The following is a 13,853-nucleotide window of genomic DNA, read 5'->3' as shown; positions in this document are numbered from 1 at the left end:
ATGCAGTGGAGTAAAGCGTGGGATGCAGTGGTGTAAAGCGTGGGATGCAGTGGAGTAAAGCGTGGGATGCAGTGGTGTAAAGCGTGGGATGCAGTGGTGTAAAGCGTGGGATGCAGTGTAGTAAAGTGTGGGATGCAGTGGAGTAAAGCGTGGGATGCAGTGGAGTAAAGCGTGGGATGCAGTGGTGTAAAGCGTGGGATGCAGTGGGGTAAAGCGTGGGATGCAGTGGTGTAAAGCGTGGGATGCAGTGGTGTAAAGCGTGGGATGCAGTGGGGTAAAGCGTGGGATGCAGTGGTGTAAAGCGTGGGATGCAGTGGTGTAAAGTGTGGGATGCAGTGGTGTAAAGCGTGGGATGCAGTGGTGTAAAGCGTGGGATGCAGTGGTGTAAAGCGTGGGATGCAGTGGAGTAAAGCGTGGGATGCAGTGGGGTAAAGCGTGGGATGCAGTGGGGTAAAGCGTGGGATGCAGTGGTGTAAAGCATGGGATGCAGTGGGGTAAAGCGTGGGATGCAGTGGGGTAAAGCGTGGGATGCAGTGGGGTAAAGCGTGGGGTGCAGTGGTGTAAAGCGTGGGATGCAGTGGTGTAAAGCGTGGGATGCAGTGGTGTAAAGCGTGGGATGCAGTGGAGTAAAGCGTGGGATGCAGTGGTGTAAAGCGTGGGTGGCAGTGTAGTAAAGCGTGGGATGCAGTGGAGTAAAGCGTGGGGTGCAGTGGTGTAAAGCGTGGGGTGCAGTGGGGTAAAGCGTGGGGTGCAGTGGTGTAAAGCGTGGGTGGCAGTGTAGTAAAGCGTGGGATGCAGTGGAGTAAAGCGTGGGGTGCAGTGGTGTAAAGCGTGGGTGGCAGTGTAGTAAAGCGTGGGATGCAGTGGAGTAAAGCGTGGGGTGCAGTGGTGTAAAGCGTGGGATGCAGTGGTGTAAAGCGTGGGTGGCAGTGTAGTAAAGTGTGGGATGCAGTGGTGTAAAGCGTGGGGTGCAGTGGTGTAAAGCGTGGGGTGCAGTGGTGTAAAGCGTGGGGTGCAGTGGAGTAAAGCGTGGGATGCAGTGGTGTAAAGCGTGAGGTGCAGTGGTGTAAAGCGTGGGGTGCAGTGGTGTAAAGCGTGGGGTGCAGTGGTGTAAAGCGTGGGGTGCAGTGGTGTAAAGCGTGGGGTGCAGTGGTGTAAAGCGTGGGGTGCAGTGGTGTAAAGCGTGGGGTGCAGTGGTGTAAAGCGTGGGGTGCAGTGGTGTAAAGCGTGGGGTGCAGTGGTGTAAAGCGTGGGGTGCAGTGGTGTAAAGCGTGGGGTGCAGTGGTGTAAAGCGTGGGGTGCAGTGGTGTAAAGCGTGGGGGGGAATTGGTGGAAACCATGTTCTCTGGAGGGACGAATAGCGTTTCTCTGTCTGCCAGTCCAATGGACGAGTCTGGGTTTGGCGGTTGCCAGGAGGACGGTACTTGCCTGACTGCATTGTGCCAAGTGTAAAGTTTGGTGGAGGGGGGATTATGGTGTGGGGTTGTTTTTCATGACTTGGCCCCTTAGTTCCAGTGAAAGAAACTCTTAATGTTTCAGCATACCAAGACATTTTGGACAATTTCATGCTCCCAACTTTGTGGGGACAGTTTGGGGATGTTCCTGTTCCAGCATGACTGCGCACCAGTGCACAAAGCAGGACCATAAAGACATGGATGAGGAGTTTGGTGTGGAGGAACTGGACTGGCCTGCACAGAGTCCTGACCTCAACCCGATAGAACAGCTTTGGGATGAATTAGAGCGGAGACTGAGAGCCAGGCCTTCTTGTCCAACATCAGTGCCTGACCTCACAAATGCGCTTCTAGAAGAATGGTCAAAAATTCCCATAAACACACTTCTAAACCTTGTGGAAAGCCTTCCCAGAAGAGTTATAGTTGCAAAGGGTGGGCCAACTCCATATTAAACCCTACGGATTAAGAATGGGATGTTATTAAAGTTCATGTTCATGTAAAGGCAGACATCCCAAAACTTTTGGCAACATAGTGTATTTCACGCATCACATTACATATTGTCATGTTCTCATGATGAGATTCATTAAACAACATGCTCACATTCTCAACATCCTAATGTGTGTGTGTGTTTAGACACAGAAAGTCAGTGACTGGCATTTGGGAAGATGGTTAGAAAGGAAGGAAGACCAGCACCAGGAGTCCCCTGGGAGCCCATGTGATGTCATCAAGCCCAGCTCCCATGATCCCGCTGGAAGGACTGAGGCTGCAGGTCAGCAGGGTTGCTATAGTAACCCATCCGACACCGGGAGAGTGGCCGATGGCAGACAGACTGTGGGAAACATGTGTACGCGTGGGAATCTGCCGTTAGGAAGCACATGCATGGAAATTTCCCAGCGTGTTGAAAATGCCTCCACGCGCAGATCAAAACACAAGAGAGAGAAAACATCACGTGACACAGAGCAGAAGAAAACAACAACAACAGATAACAACATCAGCAAACAAACATGCGGGAAACCGCCGCTGCTGGTGAAGATCCAGCTGAACCTGCTCTCCAGAATCCCTCGGGAGCCTAAAGCAGCCCAACACCGGACCGGCCTGACGTTCTCCAGAATCCCTCGTGAGCCCAGAATCCCTCAGGAGCCCAGAATCCCTCGGGAGCCTAAAGCAGCCCGACACCGGACCGGCCTGACGACCGCATGCAAGAGAACTGTGAGACCAACCTTCAACCTTTTCACCCTGAATGATCATCGGTCAGAGAATGGTTGACCTCAGTCGAGTCTAAAATAATCTGTGCTAATAACCCTAATTAACTAACATCTGTTGCAGAGCAGTAGACATGAACAACAACCATTTCAATATATCTTTCAGAATCAGATGTTCCCATGATTTTAATGTGTGTGTGTGTGACTGTGACTTACTGTGTGTGTGTGTTTGTGACTGTGTGTGTGTGTGTGAGTGTGTGTGTCAAGTCAAGTCAGCTTAATTTATGTAGCGCTTTTAACAATATGAATTGTTTCAAAGCAGCTTTACAGTGATAATAGGAGATTGCAGTAGCAAAGATTGTTTTGACTTTACAGCAGATCTAGGATAAAGTTATTGTCTAGCTAAAGTTAGTTTTGATTGATTGATTCACTTCTGTTGCGACGTTCATTAGTTATTAACTTGGGGGCCGCTAACACGACACCGTTTTAACAGAAAACCCCCAACGCGCTCTGGCCGCCCATCCGCACAAAACAGTGCCTGGTGGCTCGAGAACGCACTCCCAGAAATAGGTTCCAAGGTTCAAATGACTAGCAGTTATCTCTGCGCAAACCTCTGTGCAAACACCGACGTCACGCACATGCGCATCACGTGTTCAGTCCATAGGTATGCACGTTAGAATTAAAATGTATAATACAGAATTATTTATCGCACGACAACGTTTTATCTGTACAGAGGTAAAGGGAAGGGAAGGAGGCCTTCACAGGGGAGAGACTAGTTGACACTTCAGGACTGCGTTGTCGTCATCAGATCTGGATCCGGCGGACTGCGGTAAAACTCTGGATAAACAGAGAGACTAATATTAGCGTAGACGCCATTCTTCTTATGATGTAACAAGTACATCAGGATTTATGGGAAGGATTTATAACTATAATGCGTTAAGAGCTCGCTCAAGTACTACGGAGCTAAACCATTTAGTGCTTTGTAAGTAATCAGCAATATTTAAAAATGCATACGATGATTAATAGGGAGGCAATGCAGTGTTGACAGAACTGGGCTAATATGGTCATACTTCCTGGTTCTGGTAAGAACTTGAGCTGCTGCGTTTTTGGACCATCTGTAGTTTGTTTATTAAAGGAATACTCCACCGTATTTTCATATTAAACTATGTTATTCCCTTAACTAAGACGAGTTGATACATACCTCTCTCGTCTCAGAGAAGCAACAAAACACCTTGACGTTTTCCCTATTTAAATACAGTTACTCGAGTAGTGTAACTCGACCTAGGACGGTGACACAAAACAAAACGTTGCGCTTTTCTAAGCGTGTAAAATGGATAACTATATTGTATGGCGGAATACCATAGCAAGTGCTTGGAAGCACTTCGACTTCGGCGCAGTAATATCTTCACTCGTGAAAAATCCTCTCACCGGCCCCCGCTCCCTCTAGTGAAGATATTACTGCGCCCAAGTCGAAGTGCTTCCACTTGCTATGGTATTCCGCCATACAATATATTTATCCATTTTACACGCTTAGAAAAGCGCAACGTTTTGTTTTGTGTCACCGTCCTAGGTCGAGTTACACTACTCGAGTAACTGTATTTAAATAGGGAAAACGTCAAGGTGTTTTGTTGCTTCTCTGCTTGGCACCTATTGAATGAACTGGGCTAAGCTAAGTGCTGAAAATGTTTCGCGCAAGACAGAGCGATTTAGTGCACGCACTGAGACGAGAGAGGTATGTATCAACTCGTCTTAGTTAAGGGAATAACATAGTTTAATATGAAACTACGGTGGAGTATTCCTTTAAGCGTGCAGGGCAACCACCCAGTAGAGCATTACAATAATCTAGCCTTGATGTCATGAACGCATGGATTTTGAAACACCTTAAAGGTGCAGCTTGGACACATCTTCAGTGAAGGACCCAGGGTCATAGGGTGTTTCGGGTCTTTGATCTTCAGACACCCTCACCTGGGCGATCAGGCCCCGCTTTGTGTCCAAGCAGCGCGCTACTCCATACTTCTCCCCTTTTGATCCACAACCACTTTGAGGCTTTTTCGGTGGCCTCACTGATGTTTTTAGTGGCTCTTTCACGCAACCCTCTGATGCCAAGGAGCCCGAATGCCCTATGCACAGATTGACTTAGAAAGCCCCTGCAGCCCACTTCTATTGGCCCACAGCGGGCCCTCCATCCACTCCCTCTGCATGCCTCAACCAGCTCAAGATATTTGGCCTTCTTCCTTTCGTAAGCCTCTTCCATCCTGTCCTCCCAGGGGACAGTAAGCTCCACTAGCACAACTTGCTTTGTTGAGTCAAATGTTAAGACCAGATCTGGCCTCAGTGACGTCCTTGCTATGTGCTCTGGGAACTTTAACTGCCTCCCAAGGTCCGCATGCAACTGCCAGTCACGGGCCATGGCTAGCAGTCCAGTTGAGGCCTTACGTTCTCCCTGAGGTTTCTCCCCTGCCCTAAAAAAGGAGATGTTGTGCCTCACTGGGACTTGATGTTTAGACTCCCGGATTGCGGTGCAGATGGTGTCCGCTACTGCCTTCAGCACCTGGTTATGGTGCCACGTGTACCTCCCCTCTCCTAATGCTTTAGGGCAGCAACTCAGGACGTGCTCCAGGGAACCATGAGCCGGGCACAGAGGGCATGTTGGTGTTTCTGCTAGGCTGTGTGTTCCAAACAGCCCGGCATGCCTGGGACTCTGCCCTTCTGCACCGAGGTGTCAATGTAGGAATTCCTCAGGAGATACTCAGATAACCTGTTGGCAAGAATCTTGAAAAAGATTTTGCCTTCCACACTGACCAGGGAGATGGTGCGGAACTGCGTGATGTCACTCGCGTTCTCCTCCTTTGGTATCCAAACACCCTCTGCGTGACGCCATTGCTGGGCCACCTTCCCCCTCCGTCATACTACCCTGATGAGTCTCCACAGCCTCTCCAAGAGTCTCAGGCAATATTTATAGACTTTGTATGGCACCCCACTTGGGCCCGGGGCTGCGCTGGTACATGCAGCTCGTACGATGTTCCTGACCTCTGCCAAGGTGGGCTCCTTGATGTTAAACTGGAAAGAGGGTTCTGGTGGTGTGGGTAGCTCTCTGCAGGTGGGCAGATTTTCCTCTCTCCTGCTGTCGCTGTATGTGTCACTGAGGTGCTGATTGATCTCCTCCTTTGGGCATCGCAGGGTCCCACTCCGCTTCTTCCCTAGCAGCTGCTTAGTAAAGCTAAAGGGATTTGCAACGAAGACCATTCGCTTGTGAGCCCTCTCTCTGCCTCTCCTCCTGTGACACTCAGCCCGCCGTAGAGAGATGAGTTTCTGCCTCAGGATGTCCCGGAGCTCTGTCAGGGCTGGCTTTTCCTCCTCGCTCGCCCTCTTATACTGACGGTTTAGGGCCTTCAGCTCTTTCCTGAGCTGTGAGATCTTGGTCTCACGCCGGTTTGGCCTAGCGATGTTCTGAGCCTTCGGTAATTTGATGCCAAATCTCTCTGCACCGATGCTGATGATTAGTGTGCTCATCAACTGCAGCCGCTGGTCAACTTCTCCTCTGCATGATGCATCTAGAGTAGCCTCAACATTCTCGTCAAACTGCCGCCACTCTGCCTCCTTGTTTGCAGCAGGCCATAAAACCCGACGGTGTTCTGATGGTTTACTAGGTGTAGCATGTCGAGCATGGAGGTTCTGGACACTGTGGGGTGACTCCGGTTCCTGCTCCTCCTCCGTCTCACCAGGGTCAGTGCTTGGCACTGGCTCTGTGCGTTGCTCCACTTGCTTCCATGAACTAATTGTTCTGCATTTGTCAGAGAACATATGACGTAATTTAGATATATTTTTTAAGATGGAAAAATGTGGTTTCACCGATGCTAGACACGTGACTTTCAAATGAAAGATTGGTATCAAAGAGCACACCCAGGTTCCTAACCGACGACGAGGACTTGACAGAGCAGCCATCAAGTGTTAGACAGTATTCTTGGTTATTACCTGAGGAAGTTTTTGGTCTAATAATTAGAATCTCTGTTTTTTCAGAATTTAATAGTAGGAAATTACTAGTGATCCAAATTTTTATATCAGCAATGCATTCCGTTAATTTAGTGAATCTGTAAGTTTCGTCAGGGCGTGAAGAAATATAGAGCTGAGTATCATCAGCATAACTGTGAAAACTAATGCCATGCTTCCTAATGATATCTCCCAAGCGTAGCATGTACAGAGTGTGTGTGTGTGTGTGTGTGTGTGTGTGTGTGTGTGTGTGTGTGTGTGTGTGTGTGTGAGGGTAGCATGTACAGAGTGAACAGCAGCGGTCCTAGTACTGAGCCTTGTGGTACGCCATACTGAACTTGTGATCGATGAGACATCTCTTCATTTACTGCTACAAACTGATAACGGTCAGATAAGTATGATTTAAACCATGCTAGTGCAATTCCACTAATGCCAACATAATTTTCAAGTCTCTTTAATAGAATGTTGTGGTCGATAGTATCAAATGCAGCGCTAAGATCGAGTAACACTAATAGAGAGATACAACTGCGATCGGATGACAAGAGCAAATCATTTGTGACTCTAACGAGAGCCGTCTCGGTACTATGGTACGGTCTAAATCCTGACTGAAAATCCTCACAGATATCATTTCTTTCTAGAAAGGAACATAGTTGTGAGGATACTGCTTTTTCTAGTATCTTTGACAGAAAAGGTAGATTCGAGATCGGCCTGTAATTGACTAATTCTGTATGATCAAGTTACGTTTTTTTAACAAGTGGTTTAATCATAGCCAGCTTAAAGGTTTTTGGTACGTATCCTAATGACAAAGATGAATTAATGATATTAAGAAGAGGATCTATGACCTCTGGAAGCATCTCTTTCAGTAGCTTAGTTGGTATAGGGACTAACATACATGTTGTCGATTTAGATGATTTAACGAGTTTAGTAAATTCTTCCTAACCTATAGCGAATTTTTCCTTAGGGAGACTACAAAACACTGACTGATGCGATACTGTAGTAGACGGTTGCATATTTATAATTTTCTCCCTGATATGATCAATCTTGTAAGTAAAGAAGTTCATAAAGTCATTACTGCTGTGTTGCTTGGAAAATTTACACTGTGTGACACTGTGTGTGTGTGTGTGTGACTGTGTGTGTGTGTGTGACTATGTGTGTGTTTGCAGGCAGAGAGCGATGAAAAGTTTCCAAAGAAGAAACAGAAACTGGTTGTAGATGGAAAAAAGTTTTTCTCCTCTCAGCAGAGCCTCCACGAATCAGAGTGAGTGTCCGTCAGAATCAGAAACCCGTCAGCCAATCAGATCTTCTGCTTATTTAAAAATGTTTTGTGATGCTACACATAGATAATAATAATAATAATAATAATAATCTCCAAAAGGAATTCAACACAAGATCACTCAAAAGTTTCTTTCCATGAAAATAGAAATGTATAAGTTTATAAATGATTTTGTGTGAAAAGGCCTTCCTCATGTTTCTTTTATTTACTACAAAGTTTTCCAGTCTTCAGTATATTTGACAAATCAGACCTGATCTGTCAAGTGTCCTGTACATAATAACAATAATAGCAATAGTGATGATGATGATGATGATGATGATTATGAAGATGATGAGGGAACTACAGGTTTATCAACTTGATCCACAATACTGACAGTCTTCATGTTCAACACTAGACTGTAGTTTTAGGGTACAAATGTCAGGATTGTACTGTGTGTTTGTGCATCTTTCTTTACAGAATATCAAGCGTCATTTATTGTGATCTAATGCAGTGACTTTCAGACATTCATACATGCGACAGTTTTCTTCTGAAGCTGGATAATAATAAATAATAATTAATTCATTACATTTATATAGCGCTTTTCTCTGCACTCAAAGCGCTTTACATGGAAGGGGGGAATCTCCTCAACCAACACCAGTGTGCAGCATCACCTGATGATGCGACAGCAGCCATATTGTGCCAGAATGCCCACCACACACCAGCTTATTGGTGGAGAGGATGGAAAGTACCTGAAGTCCCTGTTGACTCTGATCATCTGATCTCACACTCAAACGTCTCCATGTTTCCATCAGAGCTTCCAGGAGCAGCGAGACCACGATGATGAAGAAGAAGAGGAAGAAGAGCACGAAACACGGCTCCAGTGTTCCTCAGGAGCTGCGGCGAGACGCGGGACACAAGCCCCGATCTGACAGCCAGCTCAAGAAAGCAGAGGCTCATGGGAAGGTACTGTAGATCATTTTCATATTCAGGTCATTGTGGCGTGACTTGTAAAGAAGTGTGTTTATTAAGCAGAAACCCTGCCAGAGCCGCAGCGCCTTCCCAGAGGAACCGCGTCCCCCGACCGCTGAAGCCCACAGGTACGTCTCACACACACACACATCACTCTCGTCACACACCTCTCAGTGCTTCACTGATCCTTAAAGCATAGTGCTGACCTCTGATCTCTGATTCACAGGCAGCGTTCTGTGGAAGATCATATGAAGGAAGCCAAAAAACTGAAGCACAAAGCAGATGCTACGGTGTTTATAAAGCCTTTGACCCCCCCCCCGACCCCCGACCCCTGACCCCTGTATGGTGACGATGTTTCTCCATGTTTCTCAGCTGGATAAGATGGCTAAAGCGCTCTGTTATCTGGAGGCTGCGCTGGCGTTTGTGGAGAGTGCCATCGCCATGGAGATGGAGCCGGAGACGCCCAAATCCGCCTACACCATGTTCTCCGAGACGCTCGATCTGATCAGGTGTGGAGTTCACTTCAGTTCACTTCAAGCTTATTTGTATTGTGCTTTTCAGAAAATGCTTGTTTCATTGTTACAGTTTTTGAAGGTGAATGTGTCAAAGTAATGTTCATATGACAGTAATATAACAGTAATATGTTCATATGACAGTAATATAACAGTAATGTGTTCATATGACAGTAATATAACAGTAATATATTCATATGACAGTAATATAACAGTAATGTGTTCATATGACAGTAATATGTTCATTTTACAGTATTATGACAGTAATATGTTCACATGACAGTATTATGACAGTAATATGTTCATATGACAGTATTATGTTCATATGACAGTATTATGTTCGTATTATGTTCATATGACAGTATTATGCTCATATGACAGTATTATTATGTTCACATGACAGTATTATGCTCATATGACAGTATTATTATGTTCACATGACAGTATTATGTTCATATGACAGTATTATGTTCACATGACAGTAATATGTTCACATGACAGTATTATGTTCATATGACAGTATTATGTTCACATGACAGTATTATTATGTTCACATGACAGTATTATTATTTTCATATGACAGTATTATGTTCACATGACAGTATTATTATGTTCACATGACAGTATTATGTTCACATGACAGTATTATTATTTTCATATGACATTATTATGTTCATATGACAGTATTATTATGTTCACATGACAGTAATATGTTCATTTGACAGTAATGTTCAAATGACAGTAATATAACAGTAATATGTTCATATGACAGTAATATAACAGTAATTTGGTCATATGACAGTAATATAACAGTAATATATTCATATGACAGTAATATAACAGTAATGTGTTCATATGACAGTAATATGTTCATTTGACAGTATTATGACAGTAATATGTTCACATGACAGTATTATGACAGTAATATGTTCATATGACAGTATTATGTTCGTATTATGTTCATATGACAGTATTATGTTCATATGACAGTAATATGTTCACATGACAGTATTATGTTAACATGACAGTTTTATGTTCATATGACAGTTCATATGACAGTAATATGTTCATATGACAGTATTATGTTCACATGACAGTATTATGTTCATATGACAGTATTATTATGTTCACATGACAGTATTATGTTCACATGAAAATATTATGTTCATATGACAGTATTATTATGTTCAAATGACAGTAATATGTTCACATGACAGTATTATGTTCACATGACAGTATTATGTTCATATGACAGTATTATGTTCACATGACAGTATTATGCTCATATGACAGTATTATTATGTTCACATGACAGTAATATGTTCATATGACAGTATTATGTTCACATGACAGTATTATGTTCATATGACAGTATTATTATGTTCACATGACAGTAATATGTTCATGACAGTATTATGTTCATATGACAGTAATATGTTCATATGACAGTATTATGTTCACATGACAGTATTATGTTCATATGACAGTAATATGTTCATATGACAGTTATTATGTTCACATGACAGTATTATGTTCATATGACAGTATTATGTTCACATGACAGTATTATGTTCATATGACAGTATTATGTTCATATGACAGTATTATGTTCACATGACAGTAATATGTTCACATGACAGTATTATTATGTTCATATGACAGTATTATGTTCACATGACAGTATTATTATGTTCACATGACAGTATTATGTTCACATGACAGTATTATTTTCATATGACATTATTATGTTCATATGACAGTATTATTATGTTCACATGACAGTAATGTTCATTTGACAGTAATGTTCATATGACAGTAATATGTTCATTTGACAGTAATGTTCATATGACAGTAATATGTTCATATGACAGTATGTTCATATGACAGTATTATGTTCATATGACAGTAATATGTTCACATGACAGTATTATGTTCATATGACAGTAATATGTTCACATGACAGTAATATGTTCACATGACAGTAATATGTTCACATGACAGTAATATGTTCATATGACAGTATTATGTTCACATGACAGTATTATGTTCACATGACAGTATTATTATGTTCATATGACAGTATTATTATGTTCACATGACAGTAATATGTTCATTTGACAGTAATGTTCATATGACAGTAATATGTTCATATGACAGTATGTTCATATGACAGTATTATGTTCATATGACAGTAATATGTTCACATGACAGTATTATTATGTTCATATGACAGTAATATGTTCATATGACAGTAATATGTTCACATGACAGTATTATGTTCACATGACAGTAATATGTTCACATGACAGTAATATGTTCACATGACAGTATTATGTTCACATGACAGTAATATGTTCACAGGACAGTAATATGTTCACATGACAGTATTATTATGTTCACATGACAGTATTATGTTCATATGACAGTATTATTATGTTCACATGACAGTATTATGTTCATATGACAGTATTATGTTCACATGACAGTATTATGTTCACATGACATGACAGTATTATGTTCACATGACAGTAATATGTTCACATGACAGTATTATGTTCACATGACAGTAATATGTTCACATGACAGTATTATGTTCACATGACAGTAATATGTTCTAATGACAGTATTATGTTCATATGACAGTAATATGTTCACATGACAGTAATATGTTCACATGACAGTAATATGTTCTAATGACAGTATTATGTTCATATGACAGTATTATGTTCACATGACAGTAATATGTTCACATGACAGTAATATGTTCTAATGACAGTATTATGTTCATATGACAGTAATATGTTCACATGACAGTAATATGTTCACATTACAGTATTATATTCATATGACACTTACAACTTTTGCTCATCATGTTTACAGTATTAGGTTAATATTTTAAAGTTTTGAATGTTGGTCCAAAGTTGATGATGATGATGATGATGTCAGTTCTGTCTGTTCAGGTTTATACTCAAACTGAAGAACTACACGGATCCCTCCGCCACGGCCCGAGAGAGAGACTTCTTCATCCTGTGGTGAGAGCAGCACACAGCAGAGACTGAGACACGTGTGTGTGTGTGTGTGTGTGTGTGTGTGTGTGTGTGTGTTCTGCAGTCTGCACTGCCAGTCTCTGCTGTGTGTGTGTGTGTGTGTGTGTATCAGTGAAGGTGTGTGTGTGTGTGTGTGTGTGTGTGTGTGTGAGTGAGTGAGTGAGTGTGTGTGTGTGTGTGTGTGTGTGTGTGTGTGTGTGTGTGTGTGTGTGTGTGTGTGTGTGTGTGTATCAGTGAAGGTGTGTGTGTTCTGCAGTCTGCGCTGCCAGTCTCTTCTGTGTGAGTGTGTGTATCAGTGAAGGTGTGTGTGTTCTGCAGTCTGCGCTGCCAGTCTCTTCTGTGTGAGTGTGTGTATCAGTGAAGGTGTGTGTGTTCTGCAGTCTGCGCTGCCAGTCTCTTCTGTGTGAGTGTGTGTATCAGTGAAGGTGTGTGTGTTCTGCAGTCTGCGCTGCCAGTCTCTTCTGTGTGAGTGTGTGTATCAGTGAAGGTGTGTGTGTTCTGCAGTCTGCGCTGCCAGTCTCTTCTGTGTGAGTGTGTGTATCAGTGAAGGTGTGTGTGTTCTGCAGTCTGCGCTGCCAGTCTCTTCTGTGTGAGTGTGTGTATCAGTGAAGGTGTGTGTGTTCTGCAGTCTGCGCTGCCAGTCTCTGCTCCAGATGGCCATGTTCCGCTACAGACGGGATTCAGCGCTCCGATACTCACGGACGCTCGCCGATCATTTCAGAGTGTGTGTCTTCAGTCTTCTCTGAGTTTCTTCTCACACTCCTTCAGACTGTCAGCCCCATGATCTGTGTGTGTTTATTTTCAGAGCTCATCGTGGTCTGCGTCTCCCTCGGTGTCCAAGTGAGCATCCTCATCACTCCCATTGATGCGCAGTGATGCGTTTCCTGCTCTTGAGGTCTCTCTGTGTGTTGTGTGTGTATGTGTGTGTGTGTGTGTGTGTGTGTGTGTGTGTGTGTGTTTGGCCCTGCAGGAGTTCGGTCGCGTCTCCCGTGAGCTCAGGATCAGGATCGCTCGTTGTTCCTCAGCACATCCAGCAGGCGGCGGCGTCTTACATTAGCATCACCACACTCTTCCTCAGCGCTCACGAGACCTGGGAGCAAGCCGACGACCTCATGCACTCAGGCAGCGGTAAGGTCAAAGGTCACGGGAAGCTGAGCTAAATATGTCTTTAGGAGTGGGTTAGTCCATACAGGAAACTTCTGTCACAAATGAAAGGTTCAGGGATAGTAGAGATTAAAATATTTAATTGGTGAGTGAGTGAGTGAGATCCTCATTTATAACTGTTGTGTACGCCACTTCTGACGCATGAGTTGTGATTTATAAAAACAAACTTGACGGGATGATTTGCGCTCCTGCACACAAACCCTGACCCATGCGCACGAACATCTGGAGACGGAGCAGTTTGGCGACACCGATGTTGAGCTGGAGTT

At 43.6% G+C, this 13,853-nt stretch overlaps 1 protein-coding gene across 4 annotated transcripts in view; it reads left to right on the top strand.

Moving 5' to 3' along the window:
* aff1 (AF4/FMR2 family, member 1) overlaps positions 1-13,853 on the top strand; it is a gene marked incomplete at its 3' end in the record, with an annotated part of 40,126 nt that overhangs the window by 24,360 nt on the left and 1,913 nt on the right. For 2 of the 4 annotated variants that reach the window (XM_081391333.1, XM_081391335.1), the window contains 10 exons: positions 2,085-2,660; positions 7,807-7,901; positions 8,708-8,858; positions 8,925-8,992; positions 9,091-9,154; positions 9,237-9,373; positions 12,337-12,408; positions 13,052-13,145; positions 13,229-13,263; positions 13,394-13,551. In XM_081391333.1, coding sequence (XP_081247459.1) covers positions 2,085-2,660; positions 7,807-7,901; positions 8,708-8,858; positions 8,925-8,992; positions 9,091-9,154; positions 9,237-9,373; positions 12,337-12,408; positions 13,052-13,145; positions 13,229-13,263; positions 13,394-13,551 — 1,450 coding nt within the window. Of the gene's footprint in view, positions 1-2,084; positions 2,661-7,806; positions 7,902-8,707; positions 8,859-8,924; positions 8,993-9,090; positions 9,155-9,236; positions 9,374-12,336; positions 12,409-13,051; positions 13,146-13,228; positions 13,264-13,393; positions 13,552-13,853 lie in introns of those variants that run through there. The other 2 variants (XM_081391334.1, XM_081391336.1) reach the window with 2 other exon arrangements.

This window comes from Scardinius erythrophthalmus, assembly GCF_964197995.2.
Source record: "Scardinius erythrophthalmus genome assembly, chromosome: 17".
NCBI lineage: Eukaryota > Metazoa > Chordata > Actinopteri > Cypriniformes > Leuciscidae > Scardinius > Scardinius erythrophthalmus.
Note: the sequence above shows the minus strand (reverse complement) of the source record. Positions and strands in the feature narration are given on the sequence as shown.